General features: G+C 44.2%; 1 protein-coding gene across 1 annotated transcript in view; it reads left to right on the top strand.

Moving 5' to 3' along the window:
• KDM3B (lysine demethylase 3B) overlaps positions 1-24923 on the top strand; it is a 278360-nt gene that overhangs the window by 9624 nt on the left and 243813 nt on the right. Inside the window, 1 exon segment of the mRNA XM_029583992.1 lies at positions 15503-15667. Coding sequence (XP_029439852.1) covers positions 15503-15667 — 165 coding nt within the window.

Here is a 24923-nt window from a genome sequence, read left to right as displayed (position 1 = left end):
AAGATATAATTGCGATGGAGAAGGTACAGAGAAGGGCAACCAAAATGACAAGGGGGAATGGAACAGCTCCCCTATGAGGAAAGACTAAAGAGGTTAGGACTTTTCAGCTTGGAGAAGAGATGACTGAGGGGGGACATGATAGAGGTGTTTAAAATCATGAGAGGTCTAGAACGGGTAGATGTGAATCGGTTATTTACTCTTTCGGATAGTAGAAAGACTAGGGGGCACTCCATGAAGTTAGCATGGGGCACATTTAAAACTAATCGGAGAAAGTTCTTTTTTACTCAACGCACAATTAAACTCTGGAATTTGTTGCCAGAGGATGTGGTTAGTGCAATTAGTATAGCTGGGTTTAAAAAAGGATTGGATAAGTTCTTGGAGGAGAAGTCCATTACCTGCTATTAAGTTCACTTAGAGAATAGCCACTGCCATTAGCAATGGTTACATGGAATAGACTTAGTGTTTGGGTACTTGCCAGGTTCTTATGGCCTGGATTGGCCACTGTTGGAAACAGGATGCTGGGTTTGATGGACCCTTGGTCTGACCCAGTATGGCATTTCTTATGTACTATACTACTTTGGACTTTTCTCCATTCTCTGATTTTTTTGAAAAATGTTTTGCCACCTCTTTGGCAATCCTTTCTTCTGCCTATCTTTTTGCTTTCTTGATGACTTTCTTTGTCTCCTTCAGTTTCACCAGATATTCTTCTTGTGTTGCTTTTTTTGGGTTCTTAAATGTTTCTTGAATGCTTTTTTTTTTTTTTTGCTTGTATTTTATCAGCCACCTCCTTTGAGAACCAAATAGGTTTCTTGTTTCTCTTGCTTTTGTTTACTTTTCTAACATATAGATTAGTTGCCTTTGTAATTGCTTCTTTTAGTTTGGCCCACTGTTCCACGTGTCTTGTTTTTTCCCCATTCTTCTAGTTCTACCTCCAGGAGCTTCCCCATTTCAACAAAGTCTGTATTTTTGAACTTCCAAACACAAGTCTTTGTGCGACTTCTACGTATCCTACTTGTGATATCAAACCATACCGTTTGATCACTGGTGCTGAGGTGGGCACCCACCTGGACTTCAGAGACCTTCTCCCCGTTGGTGAGCACTAGGTCGAGTATAGCTCCCTCCCTCATGGGTTCCATTACCATTTGTTTGATCAGAACCCCTTGCAGGGTATCCACTATCTATCTACTTCTGTTAGATTCTGGAAAAGGGATTCCCCAGTCTGTCTGGCAGATTAAAATCTCCAACGAGCAAAATTTCTCCCTTCTTTCCCACCTTTTGGATGTCTTCGACCAGATATCTATCTACTTTTTCCGTTTGAGTCAGAGGCCTGTAAACCACTCCAGTAAAAATGGATGCACTGTCATCTTTTTTTTAGGATGGCCCATCATACTTCTTCTCTACCCCATATTCCTTGCAGTTTAGTTGCTTGGATATTGTTTGACATAAAAAGCTCCTCCCCCTTTTTTGTCCTCTCTGTCCTTCCTTAAGTTTTAGCCGGTATGGCCGTATCCCAATCATGAGAATTCATGAGCCAAGTCTATGTAACAGCAACAATGTCCAAGTCGGCTTCCAGAGTCTGGGATTTTATTGCCCAGACTATGAGCATTTGTGCTCACAGCTTTCCAGCTCTGTCCTTCAGGTTACTGCTCTTCTTGGACTTCTTTTGTGCCTTATTCAGCTGATTTTTGTTATCCCCTCCACCCATTTCTTTGAGATTTGGGGGTGACATTCCAGTTTCCTTCTGCCACCCTCGTCATCTAGTTTAAATGCCTTATGGCATAGGATTTGAATTTATCTCTTAGAATCCTTTTTCCTGCCACAGACAGATGTAAGCCATATCTGACACAGAGCCTTTTACTGTTCCATACATGGCCCCAGCCTCCTATATATCCACAACTTTGTTCCTTAAAGTTTTGAACCATGTTCTTGAACTTGTTCCGTACAAGTTTTGAACCATGCATTGAAGTTATCTATATGGCCTAACCTCTCTTTCCCCTTTCAATGAACAGGCAACACCTCTGAAAAGGCAATAGTCTTTGCCATATGACTAATCTGCTTCGCCAGAGTCTGGAAATCTCTCTGTAGCACTTGAATATTTCTAGCAAGGTTGTTGGTTCCCAGATGGATGATAATACCAATTTCAGAGACCTTACTTTCTTCTTTGATTGCATTGACTATCTGAATAGCATTTCTACCAGCCGTAGATCCTAGAAGGCTTTTAACTGTGGTGTTTTCCTTCAAAAGAGTTCCCAAGTTTGTGCCTCTGATGACTGAATCACCCAGCACAATGAGCTTTTTCTCATGGTTATTGGTTGTATTATGGAATTTCTACATGCGTTGATACCACTTCAATCTCCATTGCTAGAGCTTCTTCCTTATGTAAGATAGAGAAAGCATTTTGTACTTGTCACTTGAGAGAGTGTGTGTCTCCGCATCGCAGGTATTCTACCAGACCCCACTGTAACCTGTTTGTTCTTGGGTTCCTGTATGCGCTGAGTAAGTGTGTGTTGGGGTGGACTGCACAAATGTGAAGAATAGGGGTCTTTGGGTCACAGGTCTTATCCTACCTGAGCCCACTGTGGTAATGGGGAAACATTTCCTGAAGTGGGTGAGGATTTCTTGGTGGTTGCTGATACTTTTATTGCAGCTAATTCCGCTTTAAGGTGAGCCAACTCCTTTTTCATGGAAGAGAGTTCTGAACAAATGGGGCAAGCCCTAAGTTTCCAGATGATTTGCCGCAAGATAAAGGCTCCACAATTGTTACATTGGATAGTCCTCATTTTGCTCAATTGATTTGTTGGAGAACAGCTAAGGAATTGCCAAATTATCAAATTATCTTGTTTCCAATGATGTATCCAGGTAGACAGTATTAGAAGAACAAACCCTGGGATGGGTAGGTGGGAGGGAATTGAACAGTTGGCACCTTCCTCTGCTGTGTTTAAGACTATGTATTTGCTATTGAGTTAGAGCTGCCCTACCCCTAGACACTGGCTACTGCTAGGTGAGATGGGTTTGTTTTTTTTTACCTGAAATGTTACTCAAATTTAAGACCACCTCTTTTTGCACTGCTAAAAATCAATATCAATACTCCACACTACAGTGCTGTAGTCTGAGCTATGCCCCACAACAACGATGCAATTATAAAAAGCTTTTTTGGCTAAAATTTAAGATTTCAAGGAAATAATATTATATACTCAGGGATAGAACCAGACTGCAATTGGCCTGAAAAATGCTGTTTGCACAAGTATTAAACCTCTGTGCTATGAAAGCTCCAAGTTTACACAGATGAAAGATATTGGCCTCTACCTGTGAATTATTAAAAAGGTCAGCTTTTCTGGATAAGAGACCCTAATTCCACTACCATTGGTCAGACAGTGAAACTGAAGGAAAGCTGTGAAAATGAAGACCAAAGAGCATTGTAAGGAAACTAAAGAGAAAGTTATAGGCATGCACAAGATAGGAAAAGGCTTCAAAATAATATCTAAGTGCTTGGATATCCCACTGAGCACTGTTGGATCAATTGTTAGGAAATGGAAGCTGCATCCTACTGCCTAGACAGAGCAAGAAAGGTGACTTGTGAGGGAAGCTGCAGTCACCAAGGAGCTGCAGAGTTTAGAGGCTGAGACTGGAGTGGAGGTGTCCCAGTCAGTCATATCATGAGCTCTGCATACAGCTGGCCTGCATGGTAGGCTGAGTAAGAAAAACCATATCAAAGCACGTCTAGAATTTGCATTAAGTATCATAGTGAGCCAGCTAAAACATGGGATAAGGTTTTTTGGTCAGATGAGACAAAAATGCAGCTTTTTGGCCAAAATTCATAATCCTACGTGTGGGGATGGCGGTATCATGCTGTGGGGATGCTTTTCCTCAGCAGGGGACTGGCATCTTGTTAAAACTGAAGGATGGATGGATGGCGCACCTACAGGGAAATACTGTAAGACAACCTGCTTCAATCTGCTAAAAAACTCAAACTTGGGAGCAAGTTTACCTTTCACTAGGACAATGATCCCAAGCACAAGGCCAAAGCAACACAGGAGTGGTTGAACAGCAAAAAGGTAAATGCTCTACAAGGGCCAAGTCAAAGTCCAGATCTCAATCCAAAAGAGAATCTGTGGCAGTATTTGAAAATTGCATCATTCAACCAACCTGAAAACCCTGGAGGAAATCTGCCAGGAAGAATGGGCAAAATTCACTCCTAAACAGTGTGCAAAGCTGGTACAAACTTGCTGCAACAGACTCAAAGCTGGTTCAACCAAGTACTAGTTTGACGGGGTTGAATACTTATGCAAGCAGCATTTTTTTTCAGTTTTTGTTTCATTTTACAAAAATGCAGAGAAATAATGAATTGTGACTTTGAAAATTTACTTTAACAGCATATTGTTTTGCAATAAACATACTGTCTAGAACAGTGGTTCTCAACTTTTTTTCCCATTGTGACACACTTGACAGACAGCGCTGATGTGTGACACACTGATCATTACAATTTACGGCGAAAAAAAAAAAAGGCCTCGTATTACTTTTTTAAAGAATGACACAAGGGAAAGATGAGTACTCTCTGAACAGAAATTACATAAATAGAAAACCTCCCATACTAGAACAGCACAAACTTCAGCACTCAAACAGTAACCACCTTACCTAAGAAAAGGCAACAATGAAAATATTACACCAGGCCTCTATTAGGAAAATGGAACAAGCCAGGCTGCTATAGAGCCCTACAGAAACTACACACCAGCAGAAATACCTCACCTCAATCACATGTGCAGACCCTCACCTAACGAAGAATAAAGAGACCATAAAGCATAAATAGAAACATGCAGACACAATCTGAACTGGAAACCACAACAAGCCAGAGAGACTGTATGCAGTGTAACAAAGGAAAAAACACTTCAGTCCTTAAAACAAATCAAGAAATACAAAATCAATAGCACTAAAACCATACTAATAAAAAGAACAGATTATTTCAAAATAGCTGATGAATGGAATGTCCAATAAAAATATTTTACTTTCTATTTTACATGTAGTATAGATCGTATCAGACAAAGAAGAGGAATGTGACTGTTCCCTGTACGTACCCGAATCAGTCCAGACCGTGAGTTGAGCCTCCTGTCCAGCAGATGGAGACAGAGCAAATCTGAAAGGGTGTCCTATATCAGGACAGAGCCTACCCTGCATCCCTTCAGTATTTGTCTGTCTCCAGCAGATGCAGGCAGCCGAACCTGTGGCTCCCCTTCTTACCTTCGTTTCCCTGCGGGGATCTTATACCCTTTCTTTGTCAGGATCAAGCAAGTATTGTTCTTGTTTATATTAAAAAAAATAAAATAAAATAACACTTTGAAAGATTTCTCTTTATGCTCTAGGAGACAGTTTTGTCTCCTCGCTCTGCTGGGGGCCTAGCGGGGGCTTGCCATGTGAAATCTTCAGCCTAGGCTCCCATTCCTGGTGACCTTTTGGGGTGATGCTGGTGGTCCAGTCACTCCCCCCTTGGCTGGCTGTCCACTTGTGAAAAGTATCATTTCTAGGGCCTGGGAAGGAGAAAGCTTTCCTCTGCACTTGCTGTGCTTTAAAAAAAAAAAAAAATGGAAGAGAAGATTTTTTTAATCCAAGCCCTATTTAGTAGTGATTTAAGAACTGTGGACAGCTCCAGCAGCGTTCAGTCTCTGCCTCCGCTGACAGGCTGGCTCAGCTCAGCGCTGCTCAGCTGTTTTTCCCTTCACAGCGATTTCTTTTCTCTAGCTGATGCCGCGTTCAAACATGTGTAACGCCTGCGGGGAGCCTGCCATGCTGCTCTCCTGCGGCGGGCTCTGCTCCGGGTACCTGCCAGGTGGGGAGGGCCCATCCTCGGCACCCGAGACTACTACAGCCCGGGGACGAGCTGCACGCCGCATGGCCAGGCCGTTCCCAACTTGGAAAACCGCGGGAATGGCGGCCATTTTGGGAACACTTTCTGATGCTGAATTGGGGCTGCAGAAGGAAGGTGAACCCGATTCTTTAATTTCCCCTCAGGATTTGAGCCCCCCCCCTCATACCCTGGAGGGGGGTGTCTGACCCTTGCCCCCCCTCCTTCTCCTCACCCCCCGGGAAGTCCAAGTCTCGTTTTCCACAGAGTTTGTGCTCCTTATGCACAAATCTTATCTCGCTAGTCTACAGGAGGAGGAGGATCCCCCCTAGGGCCCCCCTGCTTAAGAACCTGCGGGTTTCTTCTATGCAACCTCCTAAGGCGCCAGAGGGGCAGTGCTCCATAAGGGTCAGGGTGGTCCCATGGATCCCGCCGCCTCCGGACCCCCCTCAGCCGTCGTCTGTCCCTGATCCGGATGCTGATCCACTGCTTCCCAAACCCCCCCCCCCCCCCTCGAGAGGGACGGTCCACGGGTGCTTCGCTTATTCCAAAGGGAGGAGTTGGAACTGCTTATTCCCTTCATATTGCAGGAACTGGGAATTGAGGTGCCCCCTGAGGATACGGTTACAGCCTCTATGCCTGCTAATGTGGACCCGGTCCTGGCGGGACTTAGGGCTCCTCCACGTATGTTTCCATTCCATCCTATGCACAAGCTGATGCTCCTTTGGGAATGGGAGTCCCCGGAGGCGGGACTCCGAGTGGGTAGGGCTATGGACAAGCTCTATCCTCTCCCTGAGGACTGCTTGGATATGCTTAAGATACCCAAGGTGGATTCCTCCGGCTCTGTGGTTACCAAGCACACCACCATTCTGGTGGTGGGGGCTATGGCATTGAAGGATGTCCTGAACCGCAAACTGGAATTTTATTTAAAGCGCATCTTTGAGGTCTTGTACTTAGGAGTTCAGGCGACAATCTGCAGCAGTCTCATGCAGCGGGCAAGCCTCAGGTGGATTCAACAGTTATTCAGCACCCAAGACCTCCCACTGCAGAGGCGGAGCGGCTAGAAATCGCGATTGTATATGGGGCCGATGCCCTTTATGATCTTCTACGGGTGCAAGCCAGAGCCATGGTCTCCGCGGTCTTGGCCAGGCGTCTTCTCTGGCTGAGAAATTGGTCTGCGGATGCATTTTCTAAAGCGCAGTTGGGCACTCTCCCCTTCAAGGGCCAGTTGCTTTTTGGGGAGGACCTAGAGCAGCTTATTAAATCTCTGGGGGAGAATAAGGTTCATAAGCTGCCGGAGGATCGCCCGAAACAGTCTAAGGCTTTCTTTCCTTTCTGCACTCACTTCAGAGGTCAACATAACAGCAGAGCACGGGGCTCCTTTCCGAGAGGCAATGCTTCCAGAGCACAATCTTGGTCTCATTCCTTTCGTGGACATCGACCCTTCCAGGATGGTAGCCAGCAACACTCGGCCACAAAGTCCTCTTTCCAATGAAATGCGGCCGGCCCATTCCTCTGTTCGAAACTTAGGTGGACGACTGTCCCTGTTTCTCGAGGAATGGGCCAAGATCACGACAGATCAGTGGGTCCCAGAGGTAATAGAAAAAGGCTATGCGTTAGAATTTGCTTGAGACCTACCGGACCTTCACTTAATCTCTCCCTGCGGAAGTCGAAAGAGGCCTGCGGTCGACCAGACCCTGAGCAGGCTGCTGGAACTGGGTGCCATAGTTCCGGTGGAGGAACAAGGGTTCGGTCAATATTCCATATACTTCGTCATTCCCAAAAAAGAAGGCTCTTTTTGTTCAATTTTGGATCTCAAGTGAGCCAACTGGGCTCTCAAGGTTGCCCATTTTCGAATGGAAACCCTAAGGGCTGTAATAGCTGTGGTTCGCTCAGGCGAATTCCTGGCATCGCTCGACCTGATGGAGGCCTACTTGCACATTCCGATTCGCCTCAACCATCAGCGGTATCTCTGGTTCGAGATCCTGGGCCGTTTCCAGTTTCAAGCTCTCCCATTCGGTCTCGCCATGGCGCCGCACACTTTCACCAAGGTCATGGTGGTAGTGGCGGTCTCTTCATCGAGCCCAAGTTCTGGTTCACCCTTACCTGGACGATTGGCTCATCTGGGCCAAATCGGAGTTTCTCTGCAAGCTGGCAATTGACAAGGTCCTGACTCATCTGACCTCCCTTGGGTAGATAATCAACTTTCCCAAGAGCAAGCTTCAGCCATCCCAGACCCTGGAATTCTTGGGGGCAAAATTCGACATTCGAGTCGGCAAGGTGTTCCTTCCAGTCGCATGGGCGCTCAAACTCAGGGACCAAGTGTGCACTTTCCTCTCACTTGCTCTGCCCACGGCCTGGGACTACCTCCAGGTTCTGGGGTCCATGGCCTCCACTATCGATCTGGTCCCTTGGGCTTTTGTGCATATGCGTCCGTTACAGAAAGCTTTGCTATCCCGCTGGAAGCCGGTGTCTGAGCAATTTTGGACACCCCTCCCACTCTCCGAGTCTACAGTCACTGAGCTGCAATGGTGGCTCTCGCCTGCCCACCTTCTGAAAGGGGTGTCCCTTCAGACGCCGCAGTGGATCGTTGTCACAATGGACGCCAGTCTCTCCGGCTGGGGAGCGGTTTGCCAGACAAAGTCTACGCATGGATACTGGTCCCCAGTCCAATCTCGCTGGCACATCAATCGATTGGAAGCTCAAGCAGTACGTCTGGCTCTCAAGGTCTTTCTTCCTTTACTCCATCGCAAGGCGGTGCGGGTCCTCTTGGACAACACCACAGTGGCTTACATCAATCGACAGGGAGGCAAGCTCTTTGTTTGTTTGGGCGGAGCACCACCTAGTGCACCTAGCGGCTTCCCACTTTGCAGGGAAGGAGAATGTTCAAGCTGATTTCCTCAGTCATCAGCGGTTAGTTCCTGGCGAGTGGGAGTTGTCAGACAAAGCGATGAATCTGATCGTCCGCAGGTGGGGTCCCCCTCACTTGGATCTGATGGCCATGATGAACAATGCAAAAGTGCCAAGGTTCTTCAGCCGCAGAAGGGAACATTGTGCAGAAGGCGTGGATGCGCTGGTCCTTCCCTGGCCTCACAACGTTTTTCTCTGTGTTCCCTCCTTGGCCACTGGTGGGCAAAGTGCTCAGAAGAATCGAGCTCCATTGGGGTCCCATCATTCTAGTGGCTCCAGAGTGGCCCCGCAGGCCGTGGTTCACGGATCTGGTGAACCTCACGACGGACGGCCCTCTCCACCTCTGTCATATCCCCCATCTTCTTCGGCAGGGTCCAGTATTTTCAATCAGGTGGATTGCTTTTGTCTAGCGGCCTGGCTTTTGAACGGTGGAGATTGAGAAAGAAGGTATATAAGAAAGAAGTTATATCCACTCTGTTGAGGGCTACCTCTCCCACTTATGTCCGGGTATGGAAGGTTTTCGAAAATGCGTGTGCCACTTCGGGAGTGTCAGCTCGTAAGGCCCCGGTTTCCCAGGTCCTTTCCTTCCTCCAGAACAGTCTCTCCAAGGGTTTGTCTTTCTGTTCCTTGCGGGTGCAGGTCTCCGCCCTCGGCTCCCTCTTAGGCAACATTGACGGTTGCTCAGTGGCAGCTCATCCGGATATTGTCCGCTTCCGCAAGGGGGCCAAACATTTGAATCCGCCAGTACGGGCTATTTGTCCCTCGTGAAGTCTTCAGTTGGTTCTTCGGGTTCTTAGCGTAGCTCCTTTCGAACCTCTACGGAAGGCTACACTTAAGGATTTGACTCAAAAATGTCTTCCTGGTGTCTGTCTGTTCCGCCAGAAGGGTCTTGGAGTTTCACGCTTTGTCATGCAGGGAACCTTTTCTACGTTTTTCTGATTCGGGGGGTATCCCTCAAGACGGTACCCTCCTTCTTGCCAAAGGTAGTGTCTTCCTTTCACATCAATCAGTCAGTAGAACTCCCGGCCTTTTCTTCTAAAGACATCGCAAACACATCTGGGGTGATCTGCGGCGCCTGGTTGTGAAACGGGTCTTGTTACATTACCTCCAGGTTACAAATGAGTTCTGGGTCTCGGATCACCTGTTTGTTCTGTGGAGTGGCCCAAATAAGGGTAATAAGGCTTCAAAGGCCACTATTGCATGTTGGCTAAAGGAGGCAATTGAGTCAGCTTACATCTGTAAGGGCCGTCCGGTTCCGGAAGGCTTAAAGGCTCACTCCTTACGTTCTCAGGCCACTTCTTGGGCAGAGAGTCAATCGGTCTCTCTGCAGGAAATATGTAGGGCAGGTACTTGGAAATCCCTGCATACTTTTTCTTGCCATTACCGCCTTGATGTACAGGCTCCAGTTTTTGGCTCCTTCGGGCGGCAGGTTCTTCGAGCAGGACTGTCTCGGTCCCACCCTGTTTAGGGAAGCTTTGGTACATCCCACTGTCTGGACTGATCCGGGTACGTACAGGGAAAGGAAACTTGGTTCTTACCTGCTAATTTTCATTCCTGTAGAACCACGGATCAGTCCAGACACCTTCCCATGCTAGATCTGCTCCGTCTGCTCGAAGTTTTTCTTCCTTTACAGGTACTTAAGGCACCGGAAGCATCTCACAGATGAAAATGACACTAAATCTTTATGCAAGAGCGTTTATACAGAATTCTTTCAATTGTTTTCTTGTTACTTGCTTGATCCTTGGGGAGTTATATCTGCTTTGAAAGTGTTTTATACTGAAGGGATGCAGGGTAGGCTCTGTCCTGATATGGGATACCCTTTCAGTTTTGGTCTGTCTCCATCTGCTGGAAGGGAGGCAAAACCCAGGAGTCTGGACTGATCTGTGGTACTACAGGAACGAAAATTAGCAGGTAAGAACCAATTTTCCTTTAAGTGCTTTTTTTTTTTTTTTAAATTTTTGTCTACAAGAAATTATGGATGTTCTCCTTGTAAAATGCTTAAAGTCTGATAGGCAGCATAAGAATGTTTTAAATAAAATAAACTAAAATAATAAAAAAAAACTCTAGACACCAATAAAATATACATTCTATACATTTTCCCTTCTAGTGTTGGAATATTTAAAGTTTAGTTCAAGGTGGGCTTGATGTTTTTTAAAGCCCTGCATTGTCTACTATCATCATGCCTACTCTCTGCTATTAGACCATTTGTCCCCTCAGGTTCGCTTAGCTCTCAGGGGCAAAGATTATTTGAAGTTCCATCTTTCCTCAGTGTTGGACTTTACAAAACGAGTGAATTTTCTAGTTGCGTCCCAATATTTAAAAAAGGCTCCAGGGGCGATCCGGGTAACTATAGACCAGTGAGCCTGACTTAGTGCCAGGAAAAATAGTGGAAACTATTCTCAAGATCAAAATCATAGAGCATATAGAAAGACATGATTTAATGGGACACAGTCAACATGGATTTACCCAAGGGAAGTCTTGCCTAACAAATCTGCTTCATTTTTTTGAAGGGGTATATAAACATGTGGATAAAGGTGAACCAGTATTTATATAGTGTATTTGGATTTTCAGAAGGCGTTTGACAAAGTCCCTCATGAGAGGCTTCTATGAAAACTAAAAAGTCATGGGATAGGAGGCGATGTCCTTTCGTGGATTACAAACTGGTTAAAAGACAGGAAACAGAGAGTAGGATTAAATGGTCAGTTTTCTCAGTGAAAAAGGGTAAACAGTGGAGTGCCTCAGGGATCTGTACTTGGACCGGTGCTTTTCAAATTTGCAGATGATACAAAATTATTCAGAGTAGTTAAATCACAAGCAGACTGTGATACATTACAGGAGGACCTTCCAAGACTGGAAGATTGGGCATCCAAATGGCAGATGAAATTTAATGTGGACAAGTGCAAGGTGTTGCATGTAGGGAAAAATAACTCTTGCTGTAGTTACACGATGTTAGGTTCCATATTAGGAGCTACCACCCAGGAAAAAGATCTAGGCATCATAGTGGATAATACTTTAAAATCGTCGGCTCAGTGTGCTGCAGCAGTCAAAAAAGCAAACAGAATGTTGGGAATTATTAGGAAGGGAATGGTTAATAAAACAGAAAATGTCATAATGCCTCTGTATCGCTCCATGGTGAGACCACACCTTGAATACTGTGTACAATTCTGGTCGCCGCATCTCAAAAAAGATATAGTTGCAATGGAGAAGGGCAACCAAAATGAGAAAAGGGGATGGAACAGCTCCCCTATGAGGAAAGGCTGAAGAGGTTAGGGCTGTTCAGCTTGGAGAAGAGACGGCTGAGGGGGGATATGATAGAGGTCTTTTAAGATCATGAGAGGTCTTGAACGAGTAGATGTGACTCGGTTATTTACACTTTCGAATAATAGAAGGACTGGGGGGCATTCCATGAAGTTAGCAAGTAGCACATTTAAGACTAATCGGAGAAAATTCTTTTTCACTCAACGCACAATAAAGCTCTGGAATTTGTTGCCAGAGGATGTGGTTAGTGCAGTTAGTGGAGCTGGGCTCAAAAAAGGTTTGGATAAGTTCTTGGAGGAGAAATCCATTAATGGCTATTAATCAAGTTTACTTAGGGAATAGCCACTGCTATTAATTGAATCAGTAGCATGGGATCTTCTTAGTGTTTGGGTAATTGCCAGGTTCTTGTGGCCTGGTTTTTGGCTTCTGTTAGAAACAAAATGCTGGGCTTGATGGACCCTTGGTCTGACCCAGCATGGCAATTTCTTATGTCTTATGTTTTTTTAAATTCCCTGCTAACCAGTTTAAGAAATGAGACCTGTATTAAAGGCCTTTGGGAAGAAGTTTAAAGGTTTTCTTTTTGAACAAGCATATGGAGAGTGCTAATGAATTTTGCCTGCCTTAATGATTTATTTCAATGGCAGTGATGTGTTTTTGTGTTTTGTATTTATTATTTTAGTTTAATTTACCTGTTTTACGATTATGTAATATTGTAACCTGCGTAGAACTATAGATAGGTGGGATATAAATGTTTTAAATAAAGGTTAAGCCTTGAAGAAGAGAAGAGGACAGAAGGATGCCAAGGTGGAGGAGATGGGTGGAAGAAAAGGAGCAAATGCATGGATGAGGGATGAGGAAGTGGGAGTCATAAATCTGCAGAAGCAGAGTCAAAACTGAATGATGGAGGGGAGAAGGTACACAGAGAGTATAAATGAAAGGGATATGATGGGAGGACTGGTGGATATGATGGAAGGGAAGAATGGAGCTATAGGGATGGGAGGACTGGTGGATATGGTGGAAGGGAAGAATGGAGCTACGGGGATGGGAGGACTGGTGGATATGATGGTGGAAGGGAAGAATGGAGCTACGTGGATGGGAGGACTGGTGGATATGATGGTGGAAGGGAAGAATGGAGCTACAGGGATGGGAGGACTGGTGGATATGATGGAAGGGAAGAATGGAGCTACGGGGATGGGAGGACTGGTGGATATGGTGGAAGGGAAGAATGGAGCTACGGGGATGGGAGGACTGGATATGATGGTGGAAGGGAAGAATGGAGCTACGTGGATGGGAGGACTGGTGGATATGATGGTGGAAGGGAAGAATGGAGCTACAGGGATGGGAGGACTGGTGGATATGATGGAAGGGAAGAATGGAGCTACGGGGATGGGAGGACTGGTGGATATGGTGGAAGGGAAGAATGGAGCTACGGGGATGGGAGGACTGGTGGATATGGTGGATGGGAGGACTGGTGGATATGATGGAAGGGAAGAATGGAGCTATGGGGATGGGAGGACTGGTGGATATGGTGGAAGGGAAGAATGGAGCTACGGGGATGGGAGGACTGGTGGATATGGTGGAAGGGAAGAATGGAGCTACGTGGATGGGAGGACTGGTGGATATGATGGAAGGGAAGAATGGAGCTACGGGGATGGGAGGACTGGTGGATATGATGGAAGGGAAGAATGGAGCTATAGGGATGGGAGGACTGGTGGATATGGTGGAAGGGAAGAATGGAGCTACGGGGATGGGAGGACTGGTGGATATGATGGAAGGGAAGAATGGAGCTACGGGGATGGGAGGACTGGTGGATATGATGGAAGGGAAGAATGGAGCTACGGGGATGGGTGGACTGGTGGATATGGTGGAAGGGAAGAATGGAGCTACGTGGATGGGAGGACTGGTGGATATGATGGAAGGGAAGAATGGAGCTACGGGGATGGGAGGACTGGTGGATATGATGGAAGGGAAGAATGGAGCTACGGGGATGGGAGGACTGGTGGATATGATGGAAGGGAAGAATGGAGCTACGGGGATGGGTGGACTGGTGGATATGGTGGAAGGGAAGAATGGAGCTACGTGGATGGGAGGACTGGTGGATATGATGGAAGGGAAGAATGGAGCTACGGGGATGGGAGGACTGGTGGATATGATGGAAGGGAAGAATGGAGCTATAGGGATGGGAGGACTGGTGGATATGGTGGAAGGGAAGAATGGAGCTACGGGGATGGGAGGACTGGTGGATATGGTGGAAGGGAAGAATGGAGCTACAGGGTTGGGAGGACTGGTGGATATGGTGGAAGGGAAGAATGGAGCTACGGGGATGGGAGGACTGGTGGATATGGTGGAAGGGAAGAATGGAGCTACGGGGATGGGAGGACTGGTGGATATGGTGGAAGGGAAGAATGGAGCTACGGGGATGGGAGGACTGGTGGATATGGTGGAAGGGAAGAATGGAGCTACGGGGATGGGAGGACTGGTGGATATGGTGGAAGGGAAGAATGGAGCTACGGGGATGGGAGGACTGGTGGATATGGTGGTGGAAGGGAGGATGAAATATAGAGAGACTGGAGAAAAGAGTAGAAGATCCAATATGTTGATTTTGTTTCTGGAAATATTTTGTATAATTGTCTTATGTTTTTGGGAGATATCTGTATTACTTTTGTGTTTGAAATCTTGTTTTGATTATTTACTTTCCTATCTTATATTTTGCAATTGTATTTTATTGCTGTATACTTGAATATATTTCACTGAGCACAATGTGAGGAGGCAAGTAAATGTTTTAAAAACTTAGGGTGATCAGAAACTAGGTGGAAGAAAAGACTGGTGGACAGAATAGAGATGATAGGAGAAAAAGAAATAGGTAAAAGTAATGAAGAAAGGAAACGAGGCAAAATTTATAGAAAAACTGCAGAATAAAGGAAATAGCCAAGATAATGTAATGTATTTCTGAACATGTTTACATTTGTAATATTTTAAATAAAAATTATTTTTGCATATAAAGCAATAGAAAATTGTAAGTTAATGTATTCAGATGTGCCATAGAATCTTAAAGTGCCTCAGAAATTGCTAACACTTCCTGTAGAATCTTGTTGTGACCTTTGCCTTAAAAACTTCATAGAGTGCTGACTAACCTGTTCAGTAAACTTTCAATTTTAATTGAACAAGTTCAGAATTTGGTGGCCAAAATCTTAGTAAGTTGAATTTAGATCCTCTGAAGTGAAGTGGTGGCTGCACCTGAAATGATAATGAGGTGAAGGTGTTTAACTGAAAGGGTATGCGCTACCTTTAAGGTAGATGGATCTGGTTTGAGAGGGATTCTGAAACTGGTAGATCCTGGATCAATGTTGAGAATCACCATGAGAATCCCCTGAACCTAGAAAGTGTAGAATTCCTCCCACAAAAGAATGATCATGTAGACAGTGTGTTGCAGTGATGCAGATTTTGACCACCTGTTTATTAATAAATCTATAAGCACTATTCTATAATTTTCCACAGATGTTTATAGAGTTTGATTCCACAAGGAAGCAGAATTCTTGGGTGAAAGTTCATGAAGATGATGTCTTGGTGGTCTTATTAGAAGAGTCTCTGGTTTGGGCTCCTCGAAAAGATCCAATTATGATTCAGGGAAACCCAATATCTTCTGCACATTGGCCTGCACTGGTAAGTAACAGATTTCCAGGGTTATCTTAGGGCACACTTTGATGTTTATTTTGGCTAGACTCTCGTCTTCTAATGATGCACAATTTAACACCTGGGTCACAGAATGAATGATTTGGATTTGTTTAAAATGTTTGCTCTAAGCAGCTGAATTTCCCATTAATTAATAAACTGTAAAAGTATAAGAAACCTGCAACCAACTATTAAATGATTAATAAATCAATGTAGGTTATCCATTGAAAATTTGTGGTGACACAAAACCAAAACTTTACAGGACTGTGCAAGCTTTGGGGTTTCATATGGGATTATGAATTCATTTTTGTTGATGGCATTAATTCAGAAAGTCTTGAATGTGACTGTTGTCATGAAGACAATGTGAGAGTTACAAGAAGTACTAGAGCAGAATTTGTCCATGAGAAAGCTGCAATGCAGGCTATGCATTATATGCACTATGGCAGTCTGATGGTGTTGCATAATTGCAACTCCTGCCTTGCCTTACTTTTATTTCTGCAGTTGTTATATTTGTGGTGGGAGGCCTTTCACAGGGGAAGAAATTATGTCCTATGATCAGGTCTTAAATTGCCATAATGTCACTTTATCTCCATCGACAAGCAATCATGAATTAGCCATTATATGTCGGTGATGTCATCTGACAGCACTGAGATGGACTTATCCTCTTTTTTTTTTGATTGTGTTGCATGGATGTTTCCCAGTCTCTTATGCATTTTTCTAACTTGAGTCCTAGTGACCTTATCTGACTTGCTGCTTTTCCTGCTACTGCCTAGCAGCCCTTCAAACAGAACTTTTATGTTCTGGAAAAAAAATATGAGCAATAGAAGGCGTTGGAAAGCACAGAGAAGCCAAAGGCTAAAAAGCCAGCAATAAGATTTTAAGGTCTGTATCTGTGAGTGCCAGATGTCTGTCAAGGATACACCATTGTTTTATTGGTGCTTGGGGTCAAATCATGATGCTTCCAACTGCTAAAGTACTATGCCTGGAAGGTGGAAGCCCTAAGGAAGGTCCTGGTGGGTAAAAGCCCCAAGTCTCAGCACGAGGCTGAGCCACTCTTCACTTGAGAAGTGAAGAGTTGAGCTCTGAGCACAAAAGGTTGAAGTTTCCCCCTTGATTCCATGGGTATGGGAAGGCGCCCCCCTCTCCATGGCACCAACCTCTGGATCCTTTGCATGGCAGGGATTGAGTGTAGTGCAAAAGCCTGTGGCTCTGGAGGAGGCACAGAGAAAAGCACTCAAGTGGCACAGGGTCTCCTTCAAAGTGGTTCTACTTGGAGCTAAAGAGAAGATAGTGGCTCGGTTCTGCTGGAGCAGACTCCTCCTTGATGCAGAGGCAGTACATAGCCTTATTGGTGCATGTGCTGTCTTTGTTCATATTGCAGATGATCCTCATGGCACCTGCCATTTGTTTTATCGTGGACTGACCAGGGTGCATCATCAGAGTGGAATTTGCATTTCAAGGCGCACAGTAGATTGCGGTGCCATCGGTTAAGTTGGAGCAGAGCACTTTGGAGCATTTGTCCGAGTCTCACTGCCGATTCCTTTCCGGACTTTCTACAGCATATCTCACCTCCAGAGGATCTCTGCTACTCCAGATTCTTGGATAAGCTGGCGAAGACTCTCTGTGTTGGGAAAGAAAAGGACCTGAGAATGGATGGCTTTGGATTCTTTGTTTCTTCAACCCCCAGTGGATTCCTTGGATATCCCGGTTCACAAACTTCTCCAGAATTATCAGATGAGGATGTATGACGCTTACAATAATGCCTTCTGGTGGCCCTAAAGCTGGATTTGAAATATAAAATGGAAGCTGCCCTGGGATTTGGGATGATTCAATTACTGCATCACTTTCTGATGGTGGAATCTGCATTGAAGCATGCTAAGCTCATTCATGATCACTGTAACATACCCATGGGAAAAGACCTAAAGGCATTGTGGATGTATTTGGAAAGGATTTCTAGGGTTTCCTGCTGAGTACCTGAATTGTGGTTCACCAGCTTTGCATGGTCACTGTTTGCACGAATGTGTCCAGAAGCTAAAACTCTTGATGGAATTGTCGAACCCAGAACTTGTGGATTTCTGCTGAGCAGTGGAAGAATGTAAGAGGCACTTGATCCATTCTGTATACATATTTTTTGATACTATATTGCCAGGACTTCCAAAGCTTCTATATATGCTCAAACAACCGCATGGTTATAGATGAACAGCCTTCGAGAGGATATACATGATTGTCTTGTGAATTTCCCTTGTCCAGGGTGCAATCTGTTCAGAGACAGTTGAAGAGATGGTGGCTCTGGTTAAGGAGCATCAGTCAATCCTACAATCATTATCAGCTTTGGTGGGGGTCTAAAAGGCCTCTGCCAAATGCTAATACTTTTCTTACAAGTGCCCATTTTTCCAGGGATGTCCTTTCTGCTCTTTTCAATCATCAAGTTTCTCCCACTTTTCAGTAACAGCAGCTGATCGGCAGAGGGAAAGGTATCAGCCAAAGGCTCAACAGCAGATGCAGCCTAAGACAGGCACCAGTTTTTGACAACTCTGAGACCCACCTCTTCCCTTCCTCTGGTGGGGGAATGTGTTCAGTCCTTTCTGGAATGGCTCCAGATCGCTAAGGACTGGTGTGTCTTGAATAATGTGGAATTTGGCTCATTGGATTTCAGTTTTTAACTCTGAATCTGCTCATTCTGCCCAACTGCAGTTGGAGCTGGCACTTGAACCAGTTCCATCCCAGGAGTGTGGCCAGGGATTCTGTTTCTGGTATTTCTTAATCCCCAAGAAGTTGGGGGGATTGAAGTCTATACTGGAGTTGCAAAGACTGAACAAGCTGCTGGTCCCAATAGACATTTTTCTTTCTTTCAAATGAGAGATTGATTGTGTGCTCTGGATCTGAAAGACACTAAAGCACACATTCCCATTCATCCCAGCCATTAGAAGGTGCTCAGGTTCATGCTGAAGGATGTATGCTGCCAATGCAAGGTGTTACCCTTTGGCTTCTTAGCGGTCCCAAGAGTGTACACAAAATGCTTTTACGGTAGTGGCAGCATAATTTCTTCAGCAGGGAATCCTCAATATCCCTATATCTGGGTGTTTGGTTGGTGACTGGTCAATCTCTGGGAGGAGTTCTGTAGTTCCTCAGTCTATATGACCTCTCCAATCTTTGGGCTTACTGATCAACTTTTCCAATTCAAGCCTGGTTCTGTCTTAAAAGAATTCAGTTCATAGGAGCTTGGATAGGCTCACTTGTATCTTTTACTCCACAGATCTCACTTGCTTCCCAATACTTTCCTCATAACTTTTCATACAACTTCATATTATTCCTGAGCATTTACTTTAGTTACAGTAATCTCAGAAAGTTGTCTACTCCAGTATGCTACCTGTGGATTAGACTTCTAGAAGATAGTTATAGTAAATCTTGCATGTATCGCTTGATCACAAAATTTATATTGATACATAAATTTAAATCCTGCAGTAACTCCAAGAGGCAAAAGGGTCACCCTCTTCTCCAGCATCTTCCCAATTCCCTCCTCCAGCATCTTCAAAACTTTTACTCTAATGCATGAGCACCATCATGTAAGTATGATCTTTCTTTACCTCATCCTTTCCAGCTCAGGGAGAACTCCTTACAAAGAATATAGTTCATCTGTATGTCCTGTGTAACAATTTATACCTAAGTTATACATTTGGGCTGTAGATGATTTTTTATGAGCCAGTTTCTGTACACCAGTTCATTCTTCCTCACTCAGATTCAAATCAAGATCTGCATTCCATGAAGATAGGGTTAGAGGTTCCCTTTTTTTCATGTATTCTTACAGTTGCTTTATACAAAGAAGATATCACATTGCGCCCCTCATTATCTTTCATTAGAACCAGTTCTACTCTGGATGAAATTCTTCTAACCTATCCAGCCCCCTCTTGACTGGACAGTGCCTCTCTAACCTTAACATATTTGAAAAGATTTATACCTGCCTTATCTATCATTATCCAAAGTGAGAAACAATAAAAAGATATATAACAGTCAACAAACTAGAGAATGAGCGAACCTGCAATAAAAAACACCTCCAAAATAAAAATGCAGAGATTGTAAGGGAACAACATACTGATGGTGCTTTCTGCCGCTGTTTGAATGTCTGCACAGAAGATAATACATGCGACCTTCAGGCAGTGCATTCCAAATAAAACCAGTGACCGAAAATGCCCTCTTGCGAATTTCCACCAAATGAGCAAGATCATGGTGAGGAGATCTCAAGCAGATTATGATGAGCTGATTGGAATGCTCGCAGAGGGTGTAAATCTGCAAAATAGCAGAGATCCATGGACAGGTTGTGCAAGAAATTTCATTTTAAGGATGCCACCTTATATTGCACAAGTAGTCAGTATAGTGACTAAAGCTTGGTATATATTCCCTCATACCAGTATTGGTTAATGCTCATGCTGCTGCATTTGTACCAGCTGAAAGGCTATAAGGGTGTTTCCAGGGGACCTAATGAGCACTGAATTACAATAGTCTATTGGTAACAAACTTAATGCCTGCTAAAAGGTGAAAATCCCCAAAGTTTAAAAATGGCATATAGTTCGTAAGTTATCTCTCTCAACATAAACTCCATTTTTAAGGTCTCAAATGGGATTCATCTCTCTTCATTCCAAAGCTGCCCCAAAAATCTTAGACAACAGGCTCTCAGGTCTACAGTTTTCTGGATCATCCCTGGAGCCTCTCTTAAAAACTGGCATCAATCGGTCATCCTCCAGTCTTCAGGTACTGTGGCTGTTTTAAATGATAGGTTGCAAATCACCTGAAACAGGTCTGCAATTTTCTTATTTGAGGTCCTTCAGAACTCTGGGATGCCATCCGGTCCTGGTGACTTTTTAATCTAGTCTGTCAAAAAATGTTTCCGGTGTGGGTATGATCCTGGCATCCTCCTGGGTAATAACAGAGGTAAAGAATTAATTGATTTTTATTCTGCTATTTAATTGTCCTCCTTAGCAGCCCAACTGACCTTTTCACAGGGAGAGGTTCATGTCCAATACTACAAGACCAGTCAACCAACTCCAAAATAGAAGGGAGGATGAGTTGAAAGCTTCCTTCAACTCATTCCAAAAATGGAAAAATGTTCCTCAAACAAATTCAGAATTAAAATAAACAGGAATTTAAAACAAAGCACTCCTGCTTCCTCCAAAACCACAGTAAGAATCCACACACTCAACATGGGCTCTGCCTTTTATAGAGGCAAACACAACCACTGCAGTAGCCCACCTAGAGGAGCTGGAAAATAGGTGGTATTATTCCCTCTGTCTATACTGATGGAATAATAGTCTTAGCAGAGGTCCAGTAGGGCTCTACAAATAAAAACAATGGTAAATGAAGGAAAAAAAGTAAAGAAGCAATACTAAAAAATAAAAAATAATTGAGCAAAATAACAGCAAAAGAGTGAAAAGATGAGGTTTTTTTTCCCCTTGGCTGTGAAAACATTTTGACTGGTACCTAAGTTTTCTAAATGTATTTCCATCCCTGAGATATCTTCCCAGATAACACGCAGTATCTGGTTGTGATAGCAATTTTGATACCCTCTTTTCTTTTAGCCTAGTGTTGGCAGCACAGGTATTAACTAAGAGCCTAGCAGTTATGTTATAAGTGGCTGCATCATGAGAATTGATTAAGACTATATCTCAGACAGGGACAAAAGGAGCCCTGAAAACCACTATTCAGGTGGTGCGTTACCTCCCCCTGTTACCCCAGTTGGAGTTTATTGGTCACAGAAAAGCTTGCTGTTTAATTTGGTGAGTCTCCTATTCCAGCCTGACTCTTGATCAGGCTTTTCAAATGCGCAACATCATGGGGCGGATTTTAAGAGCCCTGCTCGCCGGTGCGCCTATTTTACATAGGCCTACCGGCGCGCGCAGAGCCCCGGGACTCGCGTAAGTCCTGGGGTTTTCTGAGGGGGGCGTGTCGGGGGCGGGCCCGAACTGCGCTGCGTTTTCAGGGGCGTGTCGGGAGCGTTCCGGGGGTGGGCCCGGGGGCGTGGCTACGGCCCGGGGCGGTCCGGGGGTGTGGCCACGCCCTCCGGACCCGCCCCCAGGTTGCGTCCTGGCGCGCTAGTGGCCTGCCGGCGCGCGGGGATTTACGTCTCCCTCCGGGAGGCGTAAATCCCCCGACAAAGGTAAGGAGGGGGTTTAGACAGGGCCGGGCGGGTGGGTTAGGTAGGGGAAGGGAGGGGAAGGTGAGGGGAGGGCAAAAGAAAGTTCCCTCCGAGGCTGCTCCGATTTCGGAGCGGCCTCGGAGGGAACGGGGGTAGGCTGCGCGGCTCGGCGCGCGCCGGCTATACGGAATTGATAGCCTTGCGCGCGCCGATCCAGGATTTTAGCGGATACGCGCGTATCTACTAAAATCCTGCGTACTTTTGCTTGCGCCTGATGCGCCAGCAAAAGTACGCCAAATCGCGCGGTTTGAAAATCTACCCCCATATCATTCTGACCATAGATGAATCTGACCTAGACTTGTTTTAGAGGTCATCAAGGTCCCTGGTTCTTCCATGAGAAGGAATGTTGCATGCTTTTGAAGTTGAGAGTTATCGTGAATGCTCTAAAGGCCTTTAAAAATCAGATGGCCAACAAAACACGGGGTACTATTTAATTCTAAACTGCTCTTTGATGTTGCTAAACATTTAATTAAGGATCTGTCCTCCGCCATCTCAAGAAACTATAACTTCACAAAGATTACTTGCAATGAATATGCCACATCCTTTTTAGATAAAATCAATGGGATAAAAAATCAATTCTCTATATGTTCTCCTACAAAAGCACCTGATGACTCATGTAGACTGGTTAAATGGTCTGCGTTTGACAGAGTAACTAATTTGAAGTCAGTCAAATCATTGCTAAAATTAAACCTTCTACTTACCCATGTGCTCCAATACCAGCCAATTCCCTGAAACAAGTACATGGCATTATAACTCAGACAATCACAACCTTAATTAATATTTCTCTCTCAGAAGGAATTGTACCAAATGGGTTAAAAGAAGCTGTGATAAAGCAGATTCTTAAAAATAAAACCAGAAGAATTGATTGGGACAACTATTGACCAATATCCAACTTGTCTTTTCTTTCTAAAATACTCGAAAAAGCAGTATTATTCATGGGTTTCTTTTCACCGACAAATGTTTCGACACCGGGAGGAATGTCCTTTGAGACGCCGAGTAGAGAACATATCTCGGCGCTCTTGGACGCTCAATCATCTCTATCTCCCCGCGTGCCTGAGACTCCCCTCCTCCCCCCCCCCCCCCCCCGAACTGCAATACTTATTCGATTCAGGGCTGGCCCCCAGGCCAGGAAATGGCCATAGAGGGACTGATGGCAGTGGCTGAAGTCGGAGATTTGGATGCGGGTCTGTCGGGCAGAGACGCTGTGGCCCCAGAGATTCATACATTAGAGGAGCAGGCCAAAATGGAGGAGCTGGCCCTCTGGGAGCGAGTGCTGCGATTTCCATCCAAATGAGGGGAGAGGACTCTGCAAGCGAATCCGAAAGGATTACTGAGGTTTGTCGAGAGAGTGGGGTAAGCATGAATCTCGGCTCTAAATTAATTAAACCTCAAGAAATAACGCTTGATTCAGTGTGGAGTGCTTTGATGATGATAGAAAAATCGATATCTTCTCTTACCTCTGTGATTGTGAAATCTCAAAAAGTATCCAAGAAATAGAACCAGTGTTAACTCAAATATGGCTCAAAAATTAAGGAACTGGACTCTAAAGTTGCTTCTATACAAGAAGTGCAGACAAAATTGATTGAGTGAACCTATTTCCTCAAAAAAGATTGAAAATATATGGAAAATGCCCAGATATTTGAATCTGAGGGTATTGAACTTTCCTCATATAAAATTGGTTCCTCTGAAAGATCAATTCGGAAAGTATATTGAGATTCTTCAATTACCTCAAGAGGCCATTCTGCTAATTTCAAATATCTACTATGTTTCTAAGAATAAGGAAGAGCATACAGCGCCGGATAATCCTCTGGACAATGAATTAAACCTTACAACATTTTTGGAAACGTCTATAGAAGAGCAAATAGACTATCATGGAACATTGTTGATCTTTTTTGTATTTCCAACAGATAGAGACCATATCCTGAAACCTTTTCTCCTTAATAGGGAAAAGTTTTATATATGGGACAAAAGATATGGATCTATCCAGACATTACAAAACCTACACAAATTCCTAAGAAAAAGATGCTTGAATTATGACAAGAGGCTAGGCAGCTAGGTACTAACAATTCGAAACCCATTCAAATGTGTTCTAAATATAGGTAATACTCATTATATTTTTTGAGGTTTCTCAGTTACGTTATTTTCTGGATAATTATAGATCCAAGGCTAATGTACCCCAGCTAGACCAGGACAATAAGCAATGTTTCAAATCCTCCCTAATTTGCTTTTTCTCTTTTTCCTTAATGTTCTCATGGATCTTGGATCTCCTGTATTTGCTTGTTTAAAGAATTAAGATTATGAGATTGTAACGTTTATTTTATGTTTATTATCTAATTCATGTATTTTCTTGAAAAATTGAAGGATGAAGGATAAGTTTATGATTTCCTGTGTAAAATGTTAAATAACCATAAATAAAGAATTAAAAAACAAACAGTATTATCCCAACTTGTAAATCATTTGGATGATCAAGATATTCTCTTCCCAAATCAATTCGGATTTAAGAAACATCATTCAGCTGAGACATTACTCCTCTCTTTAGCAGACTCTGTGTTACAAGGGTTTGATGCTGAGTCCTATCTTCTCATTCTAATCGACTTAACAGCCGCCTTTGACCCTGTGACCATACTTTCTTGTGCCAGAAATTGAACAACATTGGAATTGAAGGCAGTGTTCTCAAATGGTTCTCTTCCTTTTTATCTAATAGAATATTCCAAGTAAAATTAGGCAATAACATATCTGATACTTTCCATACCGATACAGTTGTCCCTCAAGGCTCAGTACTCTCTGCAACACTATTCAATTTTTATATGATCCCACTATGCAAACTACTGGCGGATCTAGGAATTACATTCTCTATGATAACATACAGTTTTGCATTCCTTTCTCCAAATCCGTAGAAAATACAGTATCAACACTTTCAACCTTTATGAAAGCAATGCAGAAGAAACGAATGCAACTTTAAGCTAACATTAAACCCTAAAATCATCTGGATAAGTAGAAACTCTTCTATAGCGAAATCACTGGCTCTAGACCTAGGTAACTTCAAAACAAGTACAG

The sequence above is a fragment of the Rhinatrema bivittatum genome, chromosome 18 (assembly GCF_901001135.1).
Source record: "Rhinatrema bivittatum chromosome 18, aRhiBiv1.1, whole genome shotgun sequence".
NCBI classification, from domain to species: domain Eukaryota; kingdom Metazoa; phylum Chordata; class Amphibia; order Gymnophiona; family Rhinatrematidae; genus Rhinatrema; species Rhinatrema bivittatum.
This window is presented reverse-complemented; position numbering and strand designations above follow the sequence as displayed.